Source organism: Ascaphus truei, chromosome 13 (assembly GCF_040206685.1).
Source record: "Ascaphus truei isolate aAscTru1 chromosome 13, aAscTru1.hap1, whole genome shotgun sequence".
In the NCBI taxonomy this organism is placed as follows: domain Eukaryota; kingdom Metazoa; phylum Chordata; class Amphibia; order Anura; family Ascaphidae; genus Ascaphus; species Ascaphus truei.
This window is the reverse complement of record NC_134495.1, coordinates 2,567,490-2,589,461: the sequence shown is the minus strand read 5'-3', so window position 1 is coordinate 2,589,461 and position 21,972 is coordinate 2,567,490. Positions and strand designations below refer to the sequence as shown.

At 38.8% G+C, this 21,972-nt stretch overlaps 1 protein-coding gene across 17 annotated transcripts in view; it reads right to left on the bottom strand.

Annotated features, from left to right (window-relative positions):
* TAOK3 (TAO kinase 3) overlaps positions 1-21,972 on the bottom strand; it is a 159,737-nt gene that overhangs the window by 49,459 nt on the left and 88,306 nt on the right. For all 17 annotated transcript variants that reach the window (XR_012787695.1, XR_012787697.1, XM_075568080.1 and 14 more), the window contains 5 exons: positions 13,762-13,875; positions 12,560-12,651; positions 11,917-12,010; positions 6,020-6,101; positions 1,142-1,309 (listed from right to left, as the gene is read on the bottom strand). Coding sequence is in view for 15 of the 17 variants with exons in the window: in XM_075568080.1 (XP_075424195.1) it covers positions 1,142-1,309; positions 6,020-6,101; positions 11,917-12,010; positions 12,560-12,651; positions 13,762-13,875 (550 nt within the window). In the remaining 2 variants the exon portion in view is untranslated. The remainder of the gene's footprint in view (positions 1-1,141; positions 1,310-6,019; positions 6,102-11,916; positions 12,011-12,559; positions 12,652-13,761; positions 13,876-21,972) is intronic.

Genomic DNA, 21,972 nt, shown 5'->3' with positions numbered 1-21,972 from the left:
AGATATGGTCAAGTGATGGAGAAAATATATATTAACTTGATGAAGATCTCTCTGGGGAATATTGATGTACATTGTTTCTTAACATATCTATTTTATTGTGTGGTTTTACACTATAGTTCTCATGTATCGTTTCCTTTTTTTATTAACCAACCATGAGTCTGAGATACATCTGGAGTCTTTTTTGAGAATGTTGCCTACTTATTAATATGAACTTTACAAACTCACACTGTACATACACATTCAAAATACCCAGAAAAAGATTTGTGCTGCATCCTACATTGAAATGATACAGTTTATAAAATCATGGTGAACAAAAAGGTCACTTATAGCAAAATTGATTTAACGATCTTGGTAAGACTTCCATTCTAAAAGACTTATTGCCAGCGTTCACCAAGTGGCTTCCGTACAGGAGAAGTGAAAATGAAAAAAAAAATGCTTTAGTATGATCTAGGCTAGAGAACAGAAATGGCTGAAAACTATATATATATATATATATATATATATATATATATATATATATATATATATATATATATATATATATATTTATTTCTTCATAAGCCCATGAGCAGATAGATGCTTTATCCACTGGATCAAGCAATTTCCCTGACTTACCGTACTTTCCTGTGTTTTAATATTAAAAGTCCTCAAGTCTTAACGCACAGTGCTTTTAATGCTAACCCTGCACCATAACTTATCTGCCTTCGTCCTTCTGCAAATGTGGCCTCCAGAACTGGGGGCTCTACATTAAATTGTATTAATTTTCAGTAAATTAGTATTCCCACCTTTTCAATTTACACTCAACTTGATGCATTGTTTAGCCCTAGCCTAGAACCTACATAAACCCCAAGAATCAATTTATTAATTTATTATTAAATTAGGTTAACATCTTCTCTGCCCTCTTCTCTTACCACTCACAACAAAAGGCTTAAAAACTTCAGAAATTGAACTAGTTTGTATTTTATGGAGCAGCCTTGGTGTTTTTCCTGTACAATTAGGTATGACCTTTTCCCCATTCCTGTATCCAGTAAATTCCTTCCTTTCTGAGGCATAAGTCCTTTTACCATTCCCATCTTCCAGTGTCAAGCCCTCCAGTGCCATCACCAGCAGATCAGTCAACTTCCCCAGCACCTGCTCTTACCTCATCATCTTCTTGAGACTCATTCAATGGTCCATTCCGAGACTCCTGGAAGAGGATTTTTTTCATTTTTCTGTACTGCAAGTTGTCCAGCTCTCGCACAGCGTCCTTTGTTCTCTGGATCAGGTCTATTAGGACCCGTGGTGGTCGTTCTCGCCGCACAAAGTCGTGCTGGCATCCAAAAAGAAAGCAGAATATGTCAAGGCAGAAGAACAAATGTATATCCACACCACTGGCTATTACTGTGCTACGTGGACAGAAGACCAGGGTAAAAATAAAAATAAAGAAGAAGGTCTTCGTACAAATGATCACACTTTTTCAAGACTTATACCCTGAAAAAAAGAGAGTTAGTCCAACGTCTGTCCTCATCTACTGTATAATAAAATGGTTGATAATGAGCATTGAATTAACACAAAGGTATATAGTATTTACAAAAACTCAAATCTTTTCATTAATGTGATCAGGTGCTGATGTCTTCAAAAATTTAATATGAATAGGATGGACAGTTGGAGTGAAGAATCAAAAAAATCGTAGCAGAATGTTGTATTTAATTAAACCAGTAGTTTTTGACCTTTAAAGTATAAAGCCCTTTAAAAATCTATAAAATGACTCAGCAGACCCTCTACCGACTTCCTCTATAAACCCAAAACTACAGTAACCTGTCAGACATGTTTTTTTAATAAACTAACATCTTTCTCATATAGAATGTATAACATTACAATATATAATACATATATATTTTTTTAAACATTTGAGACAATGGGTTTCCCGGAACAGTTGCATTCCAAGCCACAGGGATATTTAATATTGAAGTTCCCTTAAAATAATTCTGGTTTCAGATTCTGGTTTTCAGCCATTGGAATCGGCCTCACTCAGGTGCCCAGTAGAAGGCTGTGACATCATCAAGTGATGACCCTGCAGCCATCTGTTTTTTCTTGCATGTACTGACAAAAGTGAAAAATAAAATATCTCAGCAATCTGAGGATATATAGATATACATATAAATAAATAAATCAAACAGATGTACAGGACACTCAATAGTATAGGATACACAGAGGAAATCGAAAAAGTACTTAACTTGCGGCAGGGTGCATGCAGTGAAATCAGGACCACCATCCAGCTCCAAATAAAGTAGACCAACAATACAAAAGTCTGCAACACTCAATGAAGTAGTATATAAATGTAGAAAAAATGAATTACATCAGTTACATAAAAAAGGATGAACAAGTAGAAAAAGTGAGCGACATTTCAGACCTCTCGGTCTTTTATCAAGCTCCTCTTTTTCTACATGTATATACTACTTCAGTGAGTGCTGCAGACTTTTTATTGTTCTATATATTATATATACTTTTGGGGGGGGGTGTGATTGCTGGTTTAATTACATTTTTACTAATTAAATATATAACCATAAAATGATGGTGCATGGACAAAGTTAAAAACCTACCATTGTTCACGTTTGCGTTTCAATTTTTGTGTTTGTGAAAAAATGTCAGCAAAAGCTAAAAGTTCACCACAGTGCTACATATTTTGACTTGTCAGGATGGTGTGAATTCACAACACTTGGTCAATTAATTATTTTTCAGCTGAAAAATGTTTTTTCTTTCTGCTTACTTTACCGTTTACATTTATTAATTTTTTTTGCGACTTTCATATTTCTATTTTAGTGCAAGTCACACAAAATAGTTTATGAAAAATACCACATCAGGATATCATTGGTTTATTATTACTTTTTTGCCCGTATTGAGACCTGTTACCAAAAAACACAACAGTAAGAGAATAAATGTCGTATTCATTAACAATAGCCGATTGTTTTTTCTTTTTTTAAATGAACTGAAAAAGATTTAACATACAAACAAGTATAAAAAACTTTTTTGTTTTAAATGTTTAACATCAATTTGGGCCTACACCTCATTATATAACGGAGCAGAAGAGTGAACACAAGACTGTTAAAGAATTACCTGCTAATGATCTTCAATAATATACATTGCAAATTATCTGATAATGATCTTCAATAATATACATTGCAGCACATAAAAAAAATATCTCATCTCAAATTTCAGGAAAGGAAGAATAAATAATCCTCAAATCCTATGGCCTATTATCAGTGCCGAGTTGTAGACAATGCACACATGCAAACACAAAGAACAACCCTTTTATTGAGGGATGGGTTAAACAAACACTCCAAAGCATTCATAAAGGTCGCTTGGAGATTACAATTTTGTAGGATTATTTATTTACATTTCTAATTTTGTTTTCCTTCCTTTGATAGACAAGTGCAAATGATTGTGCAGTTCGGTCCCCCAATGAAGGGACAGAACCCTTTGAGAAGATAGGCGGTATTATTTGGCTTGGTGCACAGAGGCCTATCTGTATTCTGAACTCAATGTATAAACAGAATTGGTGGGTCACGTTAATGCATTGCTCTGCAATTCTCCCAAAATGATTACGTTTGGAAATAAAAATGAAATTGAAATTATTTGTTTAGTATTTTTTCGTCGGTTTTCATTTAGTGGTTTTTTTTCTTTGATTATTAGAGGTTATATTTGAGTTTTGCCTTCAGTTAACCTAAGCAAAAAAATGCTCCGTCTTCACTTCAGTAGTGTGTTTCTTTTCTGAAATGGATAAGCAGGGAACGGTACGATCATTTATAGAGAATTAAAACTGCACTCCAAGTTGCAGTTCTTAATTTGTTTTATTTACATGATTGAAGCAGGGGTCTCCAGAGTTGAACTGCGTTAATTTTAGCACCAGGTACCCCCTGTTTCCCAAGATATCTTGGTAGAGGGTGCCAGTATTTCTGCAGGTAGCAGCTCCGATGGCGCTTGTTGGGGCCAACATAAAGGCGGCTTAAATGCCCAGCATTGTACAGGCCAATAGGAAACGGTGACGTCAACCCTTGTGGCTTCCTATTGGTCCGTGTGACGAGGGACATTTAAACATGCCGGCACCCCTTTCGGAGGTATCTCTGGAAGCAGGGGGTACCTGGAGCTGAAATGAATGCAGTTCAGTTCCGGAGACCCCTGCTTATTCTTGTATAAATAAATAAAAGAAAAACTGAAACCTGTAGTGCTGCTGTAAGTATAGGAAATTCTTTTTAGTGCAAGGGGGCCAACCTTTTTTTCAGGCGTGCTGCTTTCCTATTGCTCTGATTAAATCCGATTTAAATGAATAGCTAAACTTAAACTAAATAATGTCAAAAATAAACAAGGATAATAAAAACATTAAAATAATTTAAAAAAATTGAAGAGACGACAAAAAAAACTTTAAATACTAATAAAAATAAACTGAATGTAAAATGTCTCAATATGATTTCTGAGCCTGCATTTCAGTTATCAGTTTCTCAATATTAAGATGGATTTGCAAGATGGATAACAGAAACAGACTGCGCCCACATGAGTGACTGCCAATACAGATCTGTACTTATTTTTAATAAATTTAATTGCCGAAAATGCCTACTCACAAAGCAAACGTGGGAATAAATTACATTTAATTTCAATTTATTTAATTTTGTTTAATTGTTAAAGAAGTAATTAAAATTGTTTTAATTTTCAAAATGTATGTTAAAATGAAAAAACAAGACGGGAAATTTATGAATATTAAGGATTTCGTATTGTTCCTATATGGATTTGTCTTTTTGCACTTTCATCAGGCAGGGCCACAGCAAATGCCGTCGCAGGACACAAGTTGGCCACCCCAGATATAGTGCACTGAGCTAGGTTTGAAACTGGAAGGTGGACGTTTATGCAGCATTCAGTGCTAAAAGTTAAAAAAAAAAAAAAAAAAGTCTTGCTTAAACATTTCACAAAAGGTTTGCTGTTCTTGCTACATGCTAAAGTGACACGTATTGTGCATCAAGGTAAAACTGTAATGAACCTTTTACTAGAGAGCGAAAGGATTGGCAGACACATGAATCAACTACCCAGAAACAAATATCCTAAACCTATGAGCCTGTTAAGTGATTATCTGTGGGTGCACCAAGGGTAACCAAAGAGCAAAGTAAGAGCTGGGATGAAGCCGTGTAGTACCGCACACACACAAAGGGAACTGTGCCAGGATTTTTACACCCAAGTCCCACATGGATTTGAAAGCTCTTAAAAAGCTTACATAAATAACGTGTCTATTCTGAGTTAAATGAGATTGTATATATATATATATATTTATAAAATATTTTACAAGGAAGTAATACATTGAGAGTTACCTCTCGTTTTCAAGTATGTCCTGGGCACAGAGTGTATATATATATATATATATATATATATATTTATATATATATATACACACACACACACACACACACACACACACAGTTTGTGCACCGCTGTCTTAGTGGATAGCAAATTGAAACAGTTAGCACTGATTTACACACACAGTACAGCTAGTCCTAGGCAACGCAACAGTTGTGATAAGTGCATGTTAGTGTGTGTACAAAAAGTGTTACACTGTCCAGTAACTGCTTTGGGAGTTTAGGCAGTTATCTGTGATGACAAAGTTAGATCACTGTAATTAGGCAAATGCAATGTTTCTTTTAAAAAAGAGGTCTAACGGGAATGGTCTGCTGAATAGCATAAACGGTAAATCATGCAGAAAACAAAGTAGAATTTTAAAAAATTATGCATCCCAAGGACACAATTTAAAAACTTAAATTAAAAGAAAAAGCAACATTTATACCGTGTCTGTTGCTTCAGGGGCCAACATGCAATTTGTACCTGGCCTTTTCTGAAGCAAAAAGGACTAATAATCACAGCTTCAGTCTTATTCTAGTGGTTCATTCTGCGCTACTGACCAAAGCCCCATTTCCAGCCCAGCTGCTGCTTACCCAAACAAAATGAGTAAATATGTTTATGATGCAGTTTGAAACTCAAAGAGGAAACTAAATATTACCCGCAGCAGCTCTGCTGATGTAGGTCGTTCCTGAGGTATTTTCTGCAAGCAGTAGTCCACAAATCCCCTGAATGAGCCAGTCCTGAATGGGAAAATAGCAATATGATCACCACAGGGGCACAACCAGAAATTCATATAGGGGGGTGCAAAGTTTTTGTTTTGCAAATAAATAAATCCATGTACAGCATATCAGCTATATGTATTTATTATTGCACACAAAATAATAAACTACTATTTCAATTTACAAAGCGAAGTCTAGATACATAGTTACATAGAAGGGGTGAGGTTGAAAAAAGACGTACGTCCATCAAGTTCAACCTATACTAAATTTAGACAACAGATACTTTATCCTATATCTATACTTACTTATTGATCCAGAGGAAGGCAAACAAAAAACCCCATTAAGGGGAAAAATGTATTCCTTTCTGACTCCAAGAATTGGCAATCGGATTAATCCCTGGATCAACATCCTTCCCATGTATACTTATTTGGTATATCCCTGAACACCTTTCCCATCTAAAAAGATGTCCAACCTTTTTTTGAACAAATCTATTGTATCTGCCATCACAGTCTCCATGGGTAATGAATTCCACATTTTAACTGCCCTTACTGTAAAGAACCCTTTCCTTTGTTGCTGGTGAAATTTCCTTTCCTCCAACCTTAAGGGATGGCCCAGAGTCCTTTGTACTGCCCGTGGGATGAATAGTTCTTTTGAAAGCTCCTTGTATTGTCCCTGAATATACAGTATTTGTATATAGTTATCATATCCCCTCTTAGATGCTTCTTTTCTAATGTAAATAAATCTAATTTAGCTAGCCTCTCCTCATAAGTTAGAATGTCCATCCCCTTTATTAATTTGGTGGCTCTTCTCTGCACTCTCTCTAGTTCCATAATGTCTTTTCTTAGGATTGGTGCCCAAAATTGTACTCCATATTCAAGGTGTGGTCTTACTAATGCTTTGTAAAGGGGCATAATTATGGTAGAAAAAACAAATAGGTAGCGCTATATCCCACAGTGAGCTGGCAGCCGGTGATATAACCCTGACCCCTAGTCAGGCTATAGAAGTGGAAAAGAAGTTATATCAGTGGCGCTCAACACTGTAATGATCAAAGCAATTCTAATAGATATTATAAAATATATATTATAAAATATACAACCAGAGCCACGGAAATCGCCCGTCCGATTGGATGCTCCACGTGGTAAGGGTAAGGGCATAATTATGTTTACTTCCCTTCCATCCATTGCCCGTTTGATGCAAGGTAAGATCTTGTTTGCCTTTGCAGCTACTGCATGACATTGGGCACTATTGCTAAGCCTGCTGTCTACAAGCACTCCTAAATCCTTCTCCATCAAGGATTCCCCCAATATATCTCCATTTAATTTGTAAGTCGCCTTTTTATTCTTGTATCCCAAATGCATAACTTTACATTTATCTGTATTAAACCTCATCTGCCATTTACCTGCCCACGTTTCCAGTCTCTCCAAGTCCTTCTGAAGAGAAATTACACCCTGCTCTGATTCTATTACCTTACACAATTTAGTATCATCAGCAAAGATGGAGACTTTGCTCTCGATCCCAACCTCAAGGTCATTAATAAACAAGTTAAAAAGCAGGGGTCCCAGTACCGATCCCTGAGGTACTCCACTCACGACTTTAGCCCAACCTGAAAAAGTTCCATTTATGACAACCCTCTGTTGTCTGTCCTTTAACCAGTTTTCAATCCAGGTGCATATATTATTACTGAGTCCAACTTTCTTTATTTAGTACACCAACCTCTTGTGTGAAACCGTATCAAAAGCCTTTGCAAAATCTAAGTAGACCACATCAACGGCATTACCCGGGTCTAGATTCCTACTTACCTCCTCAAAGAAACAAATAAGGTTAGTTTGGCAAGATCTATCTTTCATAAATCCATGCTGACTATTACTAATAATTTTATTTTCCATTAGGTATTCCTGAATATTATCCCGTATTAAACCTTCAAGTAGTTTCCCTACTATTGAAGTCAGAATTACAGGTCTGTAATTTCCCGGTTGTGATCTAGCTCCCTTTTTAAATATAGGCACCACATCTGCTTTACGCCAATCTTGTGGTACTGAGCCTGTGGAAATAGAGTAATTGAATATTAAATATAATGGTTTTGCTATTACTATGCTTAACTTCTTGAGAACTCTTGGATGTATGCCATCGGGGCCAGGTGCCTTATTTACTTTAATTTTTTCAAGTCGCTTATGAACTTCTTCCTCAGTTAACCAATTGTTAATTAATATGGAGGTTGTGGCTTCCTCCTGCGGCACTACTATTGAACTTGATTCTTCCCTGGTAAACACAGAGGCAAAGAATTTGTTTAATACCTCAGCTTTTTCTTATCTCCAATAATCTGCCTACCCATCTCACACTGAAAGGGTCCTATATTTTATTTTCTCATTATTTTGTTATTAAGGTACTTAAAGATTTTTTTAGGGTTGATCTTACTTTCTATTGCAATCCTTTTTTAATTATCCATTTTTGCTAATTTGATTGCCCTTTTGCAATTTTTGTTACATTCCTTATAATTCTGATACGATGTCTCTGTCCCTTCTGACAAAGAATCTAAACGCCTTCCTCTTCTTGTCCATTTCCTCCCCTACCTGTTTATTTAGCCACATTGGTTTCGACTTATTTCTTTAATACTTATTACCCAAGGGTATACACTGAGAAGTGTGCTTTTCTAACAATGTTTTAAAGACTGCCCATTTATCTTCTACATTTTTCCCTGCAAAAACATCAACCCGTTGTATTACTACTAGATTAGACCTCAGTTTATTAAAATCTGCCTTTCCAAAGTTGAAGGTCTTTGTTGAACCCAAGTAATCTGTTTTTTGATAATTTATTTCAAATGAGACCATGTTATGATCACTGTTACACAAATGTTCCAGGACTTGAATATTTGTTATTACTTCTACATTGTTTGATATGACCAAATCCAGAACTGCCCCTCTCCTGGTTGGTTCCTCAATAATTTAGGTCATATAATTGTCTTTAAACACCCCCAAAAACCTGTTCCCTTTTGTTGTAACGCTAATCTCATTGTCCCAGTCTATGTCTGGATAATTAAAATCCCCCATTATGCAAACATGACCCAGTTTTGATGCCTTCTCCATTTGCAAAAGTATTTTAGCTTCCTCAATCTCACAGATATTTGGTGGTTTATAGCATATTCCCACAAACATTTTCTTTATACTTTTACCTCCACTGCTAATTTTTATCCACAAAGTCTCTACATTTTCATCATTCCCTTCATAGACATCATCCCTTATAATAGGTTTTAGATCCGGTTTAAAATATAAACATATTCTATTTGTTCGATCCTTCCGAAAAAGAGAATAACCATCTAAATTAACTGTCCAGTCATGAGTTTCATCCCACCATGTTTCAATAATGCCTATGGTATCATACTGCTCCCTTGCAGCTATTAATTCAAGCTCCCCCATTTTATCTGTCAGGCTTCTTGCATTAGCAAGCATGCATTTCAGGTTTTTTTCAGCCTGTACTATTATCTTATCTGCTCCTGCCTTTCTGCGCCCACTTTGTTTAGTCTTTAGAAGTTTTCTAGTATTATCTGTATTTACTATGGGTGTCTCACTGCTTGTCAAACTTGCACTTGCCCCCATTCTACCTCCATACCACCTTGTATCCTCATCTATTCCATTTAGTTCATTGTCTGTTTCATTCCCCTCCCCCCTCCATCCTAGTTTAAAATCTCCTCCAACCTTTTTAGCATTCTCCCCCCTAGCACAGAAGATCCCTCTTCATTGAGGTGCAATCCGTCCCTAGAATATAGATGGCACCTCTCAGAAAAGGAGTCCCAGTGCTCCAAAAACCCAAACCCCTCCTTCCTGCACCACTTTCTTAGTTCCTTTTATTTTTTGATAGCATCTTAAAAACATCATCCTCGTTTACTCCTTATGTTTTTATAAATCTAAAAATAACAGAGGGCAGTGGTTACATGATAGAGAGAGACAGAGAAAGGGGCAGTGGGCAGAGACACGTGGCCGGGAGTTCAGGAGAGATAGAGGAGGAAGAGAGGCCAGTGGGCAGACAGAAGGGCAGTGGGTTCTGGAAGACGTGACAGAGCGGGAGAGGGTCAGTGGCTGCATGAGTGAGAGAGACAGATGGGGTCATGGGTGCAGGATAGGGGCAGTGGGTGCTGGTGAGTTGGCAGTGGACAGACAGAAAGGGGCAGTGGTCAAAGAGAGAGGGATAGTGGGTGCAGGAGAGGGGGTAAGAGCGTCGTGGGTGCAGGAGAGAGACAGGGGGTGCAAGACCTTCCTAGGGAACGATTACAGAAGGTCACATGGCAGGCAGCTTCTGCACTGAATGGCTGCTGCCTGCCATGTGACTTTATTCTTGGGGTCGTATACTCAAGGGATTCTGGGACTTGTGGTCCTGCTGCCTTTCTAAGTTGTGGCATTACATTAGGAGCAGGACTACAGCTCCCTGTAGAGGTGGGAGGGGACCTCCCTCCTGCCGTCCTCCTCCTCTGCAAGCCCACATTTTTGGGGGGTGCAAATGCACCCTTGCACCCCTATGGTTGAGCTACTGAAGCACCATATTGCCAATAAGGGTGCAAAACAAGTAAGCTGCAACTTCCAAGACGTACATTTTTTTTTTTTTTTTTAAATCTTAACGTATGTGTATTTTGTTCCTGGTTGTAACATTCTGGGACACCAGGTGTATTACCAAAGTTCCTAAAGTACCAGGGAAAGTCCCCTGGCTTCTTGTAATATAGTAGGCAGGCACTGGGAGTTAAAATACAACAGGATACATTAAATTAGTATTACATTTCTTCACTCCAAACTAGGCAATTTAAGAAAAGTAAAGCATGCAATTAGATCAATAGAATCCCAACTATGCTTTACATTCTCTCCCCCCTTTTTAACTTCTTGCATTTTCAAGTTGCCCCAAAAAGGAGTTTAATGTTGTCAATCCCACAACAGACCGAGTATAACAGAAGACAACACAAGCCGACTGAAGAGAAGCTTTGTGTTGACATCTGTAACTAGAACCAACTTTAAACTATGCTACAAGACTCTTCTGATCAACTCTATAGGCTAAAATATCCTAAAGCAAATTCATTGAACAGTTACCCTAAAGACAAATCAAATATTTGAAATGACCACCTAAAATGCGATAGTAAGGTGTGTAGACATTTGAAAGGAATCCCCGTGTGGTTTTTACTGTGGGTTAAAGAGCCCGAAAAGCAGGGACCTGTGTGTGGGTAATTAACATTATTATTTTATGATGAAAAAGCTTTCAGGGACTAGACATACATGTGCGATTATTATAGATACAAAGTGCAGCACTCTGTAGAATGTTTTTTACAAATTGCATTACTGTGGATGTACTTGGTTATAGGTTTTTTTCCCCTCTGTAACTACCTGAAAAATCAATTAAAATAGGTCAGAGGAAAAGTATTTGGATTTTTAAGTATTTTGTCGATTTGTTAACAAAATGAAGACAAAAAGTTTACATACAACAGAAATCAGTTACTGGCTCGCACCAAAATCGCATAAGTGATAGTGAAACCAAGTATCATCTTATTTTGACTTTCTTGCAAGCAAAGAGACACATATACATGGTCTCAGTTGCCTTAAAAAGTGACCAACTATGTATATCAGATGAAAAAAGACAACACTTTGGTGTTTATCACAAAAAGGAAAAGTTCTGCAAACTTTGCATAAAGACAATGCACGGTCATCTATCGTATTTTCTATCATCGTTTGCAGGAGCAAGATAGACCAAGGTTGCTTTTTCCAAATTCCGATAACAGTGGTAATAATAATAATAATAATAATAATAATAATAGACAGGTGTCGTGGAAAAGAAAAGAATTGTAAAGCAAGATTGGACTTACCATTCATTTGACTGTAGTGTTGGGGACTCATTCTGGGCTATGTGATATAAGGCACTCATTGCATTCATGTTAAAAAGGGGAGGCTTCCTTTCAGCTGTGAGGGAAGAAGTCATAGAGGAGAATAAGGTTGAGGAACATGAGGGAGGGGTCAGGAACATAAAGAACAAGCAAGGTGTTGCTGCTAAAATGAATAGCTCTTTAGTGTCGTCATACTAAATAATCCAATTATATTAATCTCCTAGGGTCAGTCCAGGGAATGCATTCCATGAAAGCTGCTATTAAATCTAAAACACTGCATGAAACTATAAAAGTGTGCAAAACATTTTGCAGATAGCAAAGTTGCCGAATTTGTGATTTATTTTGGCGACTTGAGCACTGCTGAAACTTGTCGGGATGAAGAAAAACAAATACTGGAAAAAAGTTACAATTGACATACCAAAGTTATTGTGCAAACAATGCCACTATATACCGTAGCACAAGTGAAGGCCCCAATACTCAGAACCATTATAAATTGTGCAACAGCTTCCATACCATCTAAGACTTATGCACATATATGTTGTACCATAGCTCCTCAAATTACAGACAACCTTAACAGAACAAGATCCCTCAATAATGAACACTTCTATAGAATAGTTTTTCTCACCTAACTCAATACATGTGATACCAAGGGACCAAATATCCACCTTTCCATCATACTGTCCCTCGTCCATAGCCAAAATAACTTCGGGCGCCATCCTGCAAGTCAGAACAAATTACATCAGATTGGAGATCTTGAAAAAATAATAATCCCACATGAAAACTAAACCCGACTCATCAAACTCCTTTCCCATACATATTGCATTGATGTGATGTAAAGAATGGTAAACAACAATTGTAAAACGCATTTTTAGGCCCTTTTTGATCCCCTTAAAGTTGGTCCTACAGTATATAGACTACAACATAAAAGTGCAAGGCTTGTGTAGCCCTGACAATGCTAAATGTACACATTTCGTCTTAATGAAGATGAAATGGTCAGCATCAAAATGAACAATTCATTGTAATGTCCATTCAGTGGCAGAAAAGCTAAAAGTTCTGTCCCTCCTAGGACCAAAATGAATAAAAGGCAGGGCAGTGTTTAAAGGATATTATCTGGGTGAATAATGCCCTAAATCACAGACATTACATTTATTTTTACAATTGGCTTCAAAACAAAGGCAAGATGAAATTTGTGAGGAGTCCTACTTCCTTTTACCCATTTCGCTGCCACTACAGCCTTTTTCGTGAAGTCACTGGATATTAAGCAGGACCAGTTATCTCCTTCCACAGGAGAAGTTCTCTCCTGTTTCTCTTTCATGGACGTGATAGGAAAGCTGGCTAAATGCAGAGCAAATACTTGCTTGGACATGTGATGTTGTTATGGACCCTGCTAAAAAGAAATCTCAATTTTCAAAAGGGGGTAAAAAGTTGTTTTGTTTGTTTATGTGCAGCTGTAGGTGGAACTGCCTCTTTAACCATTTAGAAACAGGGTTCCTTCCAATATAGAGTTTCTTTACAGACAGTATAAAGCCAACTAAATGCTTAAAGAAAATGGAGGGGAAAAAAAACAAAACTAGGAGACAAATCAACATTATTATGAAAAAAGAATTTTACTACATTTCTCTATACTTGGCTGCTCCATAAATGGTCAAGGAGCCTTATAATTATGATAGTGTCTTTCAAGTGCATATAGATCCCAGAAGACATTTAACAAATTAAACGCAGGGGAAGGTGTTACACGCCCATTCTGCAAAGAATTTGAAGAGATTAGAAAGAGCTAATATTCGTGATAGGAGGCATGCATGTTTGAGGATTTATAAAGCCACTTACCAGTATGGAGTACCCACAAAGGAGTTGGCAGGGGATGCTATGGATGCGGAGCCAAAATCTGCCAATTTTACCTGACCTGGCTCAGTAAGTAGTATATTCCCAGCTTTAATGTCCCTGTAAAGGCAGAAGCAAAAAAAGGCAAAAACAGCTCAGATCCAACTCCAAGGTATAGAAAATTGCTGTTTTTTTCTTATTCTTATACGCAGCATGAGTCATGTTTATCGGTGCTAGGCTGTGACATAGCAGAGGATGACGCAGACCAGGACTGAGGTGCACAGACAGAGCTTTGTGGTCAAGGGTTCAGTAATAGAATTGCATATACATACAGGAGTTGCTGTTGAATTGCAGTGCAGTGACACAGCTATTTCTATTGGGGTTGTGTGATGGGCAACAATGTAGCAACTCCGAATTAGATCAACAGTATTAACAGATCTTAGGGATGGAGACAAATTCAATAATTAATAGGAAATCTGCCCCAAAAGTTTAAATTAGTGGTTGGCTGCTCATTGGTCCAACCTATTCCTTTGCTTCCAATAGATGGGGTTGTAATACATGTTTAAATATTAATTTAATTACTGTTTAGTTGCATAAAATAAGCCCATATTATTAATAGCCATTCACAAGATCAAAATTGAAGTTAAATCAGTTAAATGTTAGTCTCTAAAAATCAGCTCTTGATGTTCCTATTGCCAATTCTTATGAATTATGATCCTCAGTATTTAGTTTGAACTAGGCATTCCGGTTTTAAGTTTTAACCGAAAAAAAAACAGCGACCGATCATCTTGAACTCTGTTAAAACCGTTACAAAACTGGAAAAGACGCATCATTTCCTATTAAATTTGAGGTCTTGTAGCACCAAAACCACAGGTCAGAGACAAATGCTTCACAAGGGAGTATGGAAACTAGAGAAAAGTGCACTGATCCACACCAAATTCAAATGTGTGTCTATTTTGTACATAGTTACATAGTACTGTAGTAGATGAGGTTGAAAAAAGACAGATGTCCAACTAATGCTAAATTTAGACAACAGATACTTTACCCTACATTTGTACTTTCGGTATATTGATCAGAGGAAGGCAAACAAAACCCCCCCAGTGAAATATCTGGCTCGGCACCTCAAACCCACCTTAGCAAACTTGACACCCTCTACAATTCAATTTGTCGTTTTGTTCTCCAATGCAACTACAACACACATCACTGCGAAATGCTCAAAGAACTAGATTGGTCCACACTAGAGTCTAGGCACAAAGTTCACCTTTCCTGTCTTGCCTTTAAATTCTTCATGGACAAGCTACCCAGCTACCTGAACAAGCTCCTCCCCCTACCACTTGCAGCACTTATCACCTGAGATCAGACTCCAAAAGACTATTCATGGTCCCAAGGCTCAACAAAGTATCCGGACGTTCCTCCTTCTCCTTCCGTGCACCCCAAAACTGGAACAACCTACCAGAGACTCTCACATCCACCACCAGTTTAAGTTCTTTCAAATCTAAGGCTGTCTCACATTTTAACCTGGTCTGTAACTGTTTCATACGCTCATAATATATATTTTCTTTAACTGTGCACGCAATGTCTTGTGTATAATGTATACCCTGTTCATTTATGTAACTGTACTTGTAACCATGTATTATTTGTTTTACTCTGTGCCCAGGACATACTTGAAAACGAGAGGTAACTCTCAATGTATTACTTCCTGGTAAAATATTTTATAAATAAATAAAAATAAATAAATATCATCTCATAAGGGAAAAATAAATTAATTTCTGACTCCAAATATTGGCAATCAGATTACTCCCTGGTTCAACATCCTTCCCATGTATACTTATTTGGTATATCCCTGTATACCTATCCTTTCTAAAAAGATGTCCAACCTTTCTTTGAAGATATCTATTGTATCTGCCATCACAGTTTCCATGGGTAATGAATTCCACATTTGCACTGCCCTTACTGTAAAGAACCCTTTCCTTTGTTGCTGGTGAAATCTCCATTCCTTCAACCTTAAGGGATGACTGCACTTTTTCTAGCTCCATAATGTCTTTTCTATGGAGTGGTGCCCAAAATTGTACTCCATATTCAAGGTGTGGTCTTACGAATGCTTTGTAAAGGGGCATAATTCGGTTTACTTCCATTCCATCCATTGCCCATTTAATGCAAGATAAGATCTTGTTTGCCTTTGCAGCTACTGCATGACATTGGGCACTATTGCTAAGCCTGCTGTCTACAAGCACTCCTAAATCCTTCTCCATCAAGGACTCCCACAATTTATCCCCATTTAATTTGTAAGTTGGCTATTTATGCTTGTTTCCCCACATGCATAACCTTACATTTATCCGTATTAAACCTCCTCTGCCATTTTCCTGCCCAAATTTCAAGTTTATCCAAGTCCACCTGGAGAGAAATTACATCCTGCTCTGATTCTACTACCTTACCCAATTTAGCATCATCAGCAAAGATGGAGACTTTGCTCTCTATGCCAACCTCAGGATCAGTAACAAACAAGTTAAAAAGCAGGGGTTCCAGTACCGATCCCAGAGGTACTCCACTCACAACTTTAGCCCAACCTGAAAAAGTTCCATTTACAACAAAGCTCTATTGTCTGTCCTTCAACCAGTTTTCAATCGAGGTGCAAATATGTTTACAGAATCCAATTTGCTTTATTTTGTACACTAACCTCGTGTGGAACCGTATCAGTTGCCTTTACAAAATCTAAGTAGACCACATCAACTGCATTACCCTGGTCTAAATTCCTACTTAACACCTCAAAGAAACAAATAAGGTTAGTTTGGCAAGATCTATCCTTCATAAATCCATGCTGACTATTACTACTAATTTTGTTTTCCAGTAGGTATTCCTGAATATTATCCTGTACTAAACCTTCAAGTAGCTTCCCCACCATTGATTTTGGGCTTACAGGTCTTTAATTCCCTGGTTGTGATCTAGCTCCCTTTTTAAATATAGGCACCACGTCTGCTTTACACCACTCTTGTGGTACTGAGCCTGTGGAAATGAAGTCCTTGAATCTTATGTTATTTTCTAATCTTTTTGTTATTAAGGTAAAGAACTTTAGGGTTGATTTACTTTGCAATCCTTTTTTTATTTAACATTTTTGATCATTTGATTCCCCTTTTGCAATTTTTGTTACATTCCTTATACTTCTGATATGATACCTCCGTGTCCCTTCTGACTTTAAGAATCTAATTGCCTGCCTCTTGTTCTCATCAACACTGATTTTTTCAAAGAAAAGTAAAACTCAGGGGAAAAAAAAACAAAAACGTAAACGCCCGTTAAAAATTAACACTGAAAACTGCAATCCACAAGTATGACTCAATCCCGTGTCTATCACTCATTATCATATCTTTGTGAAATGCCCATTTTACAATGGAAATAATTTATAAATCGAACAATGATTGTCATACTTGCAGCTGAAAGACTGGTACAAAATAGCTGGTCATTAGTTCCCTAAGGAGGAGATTATGACAAATATACCAAGTCATGTTATTTTGCTTCAGTACCTATACAATACATTAAAATAGAAGCAAATGTCGTTAAACTGAAAAAAAAAAACCTGACCTGTTTCCTAGTGGTATTATACACAATGAAGTAAACAGATTTCAGCCTAAAGCAGGGCCCCGGGTATACGGCGGGTTCCGTTCCAGGGGACCCGGGTATACGGCGGGTTCCGTTCCAGGGGCCCCGGGTATACGGCAGGTTCCGTTCCAGGGGCCCCGGGTATACGGCGGGTTCCGTTCCAGGGGCCCCGGGTATACGGCGGGTTCCGTTCCAGGGGCCCCGGGTATACGGCGGGTTCCGTTCCAGGGGCCCCGGGTATACGGCGGGTTCCGTTCCAGGGGCCCCGGGTATACGGCGGGTTCCGTTCCAGGGCCCCGGGTATACGGCGGGTTCCGTTCCAGGGGCCCCGGGTATACGGCGGGTTCCGTTCCAGGGGCCCCGGGTATACGGCGGGTTCCGTTCCAGGGGCCCCGGGTATACGGCGGGTTCCGTTCCAGGGGCCCCGGGTATACGGCGGGTTCCGGTCCAGGGGCCCCGGGTATACGGCGGGTTCCGTTCCAGGGGTCCCGGGTATACGGCGGGTTCCGTTCCAGGGGCCCCGGGTATACGGCGGGTTCCGTTCCAGGGGCCCCGGGTATACGGCGGGTTCCGTTCCAGGGGCCCCGGGTATACGGCGGGTTCTGTTCCAGGGGCCCCGGGTATACGGCGGGTTCTGTTCCAGAGGCCCGGGTATACGGCGGGTTCTGTTCCAGGGGCCCCGGGTATACGGCGGGTTCTGTTCCAGAGGCCCGCCGCATAGTGAAAATCGCCGGAAAGCGGATCCGGCGATTTTCAGTGCTGCGCATGCGCAAACCGGCATTTTCGCCGTTTTGTGCGTGTGCGACCTGCGGTCTGCGGGCCGGGCGCACCCGCCCGTTCTCAGCATGCGCAATTTCAAACTCAACATGGCGGCCCCCTTCTCGGTGCCGCCGTATCAGCGGAGCGCCGAGAAGCGGGGCCCTGCTGTACTACTTTGTTTCATATAAGAGGCAGATTGTGAAAATGACATGATGTTAAAGTTACCTTGCTGTGAATCAACTTCAAGCCAACAATGTTGCATTTGTTACATTCCAAGGGCTAGGTTTGCTGAACAGACATTGCTCTAACCAATAATGCTATGCTTGATTGGATATAATGTAGCAAGCTATATAACTATGCACCCCATTGTCTTTAGTGCATTGCTATTTTTGTATGTCTAATTAAGAAAGCCCATTAAAGCAGCAATACTACACCCCCCCCTTTTTTTTCTTATTTGTATATGTACAGCATGTGACAAATGTATAATGCTACAGTCTTACCGAGGTTGGTAATGTTCGGTGCTTCTGTAATCAAATGGGTGAAAATGCCGATTGTGTGACTAACCTAATGGCTCCCTTTCAGTTTCAATCAATTCTTCAGTTAGTGTAGCTCAGAGGTGATAAAAGAACTTCACCCATCCAAAAGCCCGGGTCCAGACGGATTCTCAAAAAACGCAACTCAACCTCAAAACTATATTTGAACCAAAAAAAAAAAAAAATGTGCATGCCTTCTCACACCATATCTGCTGCAACTATTGCAGCTGCTGTCCAATAGGAACGCTTCTGCTCCGGTCACATGGTTCCCCAGCTCACACTGCTATGGAGTCCTGCAGCTCCCGCGCGGGCTGAACACAAACTGCTGATGCTGCCACCACCACAGGACCTTGCTGACCTGCCTAGATGTTGCCACCGTCTTCCTCCACTCCCAGGAAGGTGCCAACTGGATAACCCAGTACCCGTTTTTTTTTTTTTTTTTAAAGTAGGACCCGGTTCAACACTAAAATCACTCCTTTCCCAACCCAGATCGTCTGGAGGCTAAGCCTTACCATGTCTAAATCATATTACAGAGCAGCCCAATTTAGTCAAAAGCTTTTGCGCTAGTCCAGAGTTAACATGAAGAGATGGGTGGTGTAAGAGGCAGAAATAGTGTCCCCGCTCAATATAAACTCCCTGCTTTGGCCATTTTACGGACAGGGTCAGGTTGCCAAAGAGACCCTACCCACTATCTTCCATACAATGAATCTCTGGGATAAGAATAAAGAGAGGTTTCACCTGTCCACCAAAAACTTAATCATGACCCCAATCTTTTCCAAACCGGATATTCCCCCTGGCCTGAGCCTCCAGGGTTTTCAAGGTCTGGAGAGGGAGGGGAGATATTTTTGAGGCTGCTGCCACAAGCTCCATTTGCACTTCAATGAGAGTAAATACCTATAAAAAGGTATTATGCAGGTGGTATTTACCAGCAGTAAAACTCTTGGATGTTCCCGGAAGTATCTTCCACCTGCCCTAAATAATGTGGTCACAGACCCACAAGTGGTGGCCAGAGTGGGAAGAAAATCCAAAAATTCCCCGTGGGAAGAAAATCCAAAAACTTGCGCAGAGTCTCGTGATTTCCCTTGCTTCTAGACGCATGGTCATGTCTTTTAAATTAACAATTGAGAGTTGCAGATAAGAACTCCAACAAACTGACCTCTCGTATTATAATAGTGGTGAGATGTTCCATTGCGGCCACCTGGTTGAGGACGGACATACCAACGCTATCCTACATCAAACACACAATTTGGTTCTCCCTCAAAATGGAGAAATTAACTGCTATCCTTATGGATATATGCCCCAAATACCAGTACACCTTGCAACCATGGCTGATATATGATAGCCTCCACTCGAAGGGGCGGCCTCCTCTTACACAGACCTCCATTTTGGCTTAGTGACCCGCCTGGGGGTCGGTCGCACTCTCCCTGCCATCATGTGTCTGTTAGGATATTGTCTTCCGTTGTTTGACTAATACCTCACAAACTCGGTTGAAGTTAAATACAGGCAGTCCTCATTTTACAACGCTTCGCTTTACAACGAATGGCTTATCCAACGCTAGGCAATGCATACCTATATTCATTTTTACAACGCCAAAATGGCTTATCCAACGCTCTTAAGACGCTTTGCAACGTTGTGTATGTGTGTGTATATATACATATTCACATAAACAATGTTGCAAAGCGTCGTAAGAGCGTATATATATAATATTATACTATATAATATTATATTATACTATATAATATATTATTTATTATGTTATATTATATATATAATACAGTATATACACTATATAATGTATGTGTGTGCTGCATATCTTATTGCCTGCATAAAATATTTGGTGTATTTTAGTGTTAAAAATGCCTTAAGGAACGGAACCTTTCATTTAAACAGTGTTCCTATGGGAAAACGTGTTTCGCTTTACAACGCCATTTTGAGTAACGCATTGTGTTGGATAACCGAGGACTGCCTGTATATTGATTATCAGGATTGTACCGACTCTACATATCTGTGTGGAAGAAAATTTGCAGTATGACCCCCCCTCCTTTATTTTGTAACCCCCCACCTATCCCATTACTGTACTTTTCAATGTCAAAAAACAATTACATTTTTTTTAATAAATTTAAAAAATAATAATCAAGAGTTGAATAATAATAATTTAAAAAAAAATGCAGTAAGCATTATTTAATACGACATACAGGATAAAAAAAAAAACCACAACATAAGATTTCCTGTTTTGCTGCTTTAATCCATTGTAACAAATACGGATTGTAATTACAATGAACAACAGGTACGTGTATATGTGTGAGAGCATGCAAGTGTGTGCGTACATATACACATACACTTTTTACATTTATTTAATGCATTTTACCAATTTATTTTAGGGGGATTATTTTGGATCCGATCCTGTTAACTTTTTTTTTCTTTACATGAAACCCCTTTAAAAAGAAGAAGAATTATATAGGCGTACCTAAGGGTCTTGGCGCACTTTTCTTTGCTGCAAAAATGTCTCTTTATTAGTGGAGTGTTTAACGGGTACTTCAATCTCCGTTTTCTAAATACATAGTAACTGAGCAAAGATTTTACATTTTTTGCTACAGACCTCCCTTGTTGTCATCACAGGGCCCCTGCTTTGCAGGGACAGACACTGAACACAGCTCAGCATTTTAAAATCTCCTAGCCAACAAGTTATTTTGTTTTCAACTACGATGTTTCATTTAGGACAAACTGTCCACCCTCTTCTCATGCCCTTTCAATACATTGTTGGACGGTAAAAACAATGTCAAAAAGATATATTTGAACAAATCAAGCACATGTCAACTATGCAATTTCTTAAATATATTCAACTGATTAACTTTTGTTCTTGAATTACATTTAAATCCATGTCTTGCTACCTAATCCAATGTAAACTTTGTACTGCGTACATGGGACTACTACGATTCATTAAAAAATAAACCTTTGTATACAGTAGTCTAAGATATTGTACCATCTAACACAAATGGTAGGAATATGTCCATCTCACCGACTGGGGAATTTCAGTTATAGTTATCGAAATAATTTCACCAAGATTAAACATTTACGTATCATCTATAAAGCATCAACATATTCTGCAGCACGGTCTAGTGGGGGAACCGAATAATATAAATTACATAAACAGAATAACATACACGTGAGGACAATAAATCACAAAACAGATACAGGAGGTAATGAGGTCCATGCTCATGATAGCTTACACTCATGAGGGAATAGGGGCCAAAATTGAAACAAAAGGTAAAGTGGTGGTTTATTGAGGGACAGAGTATGCCTCAGGATGGCAGTTGGTCCAGCCACACAG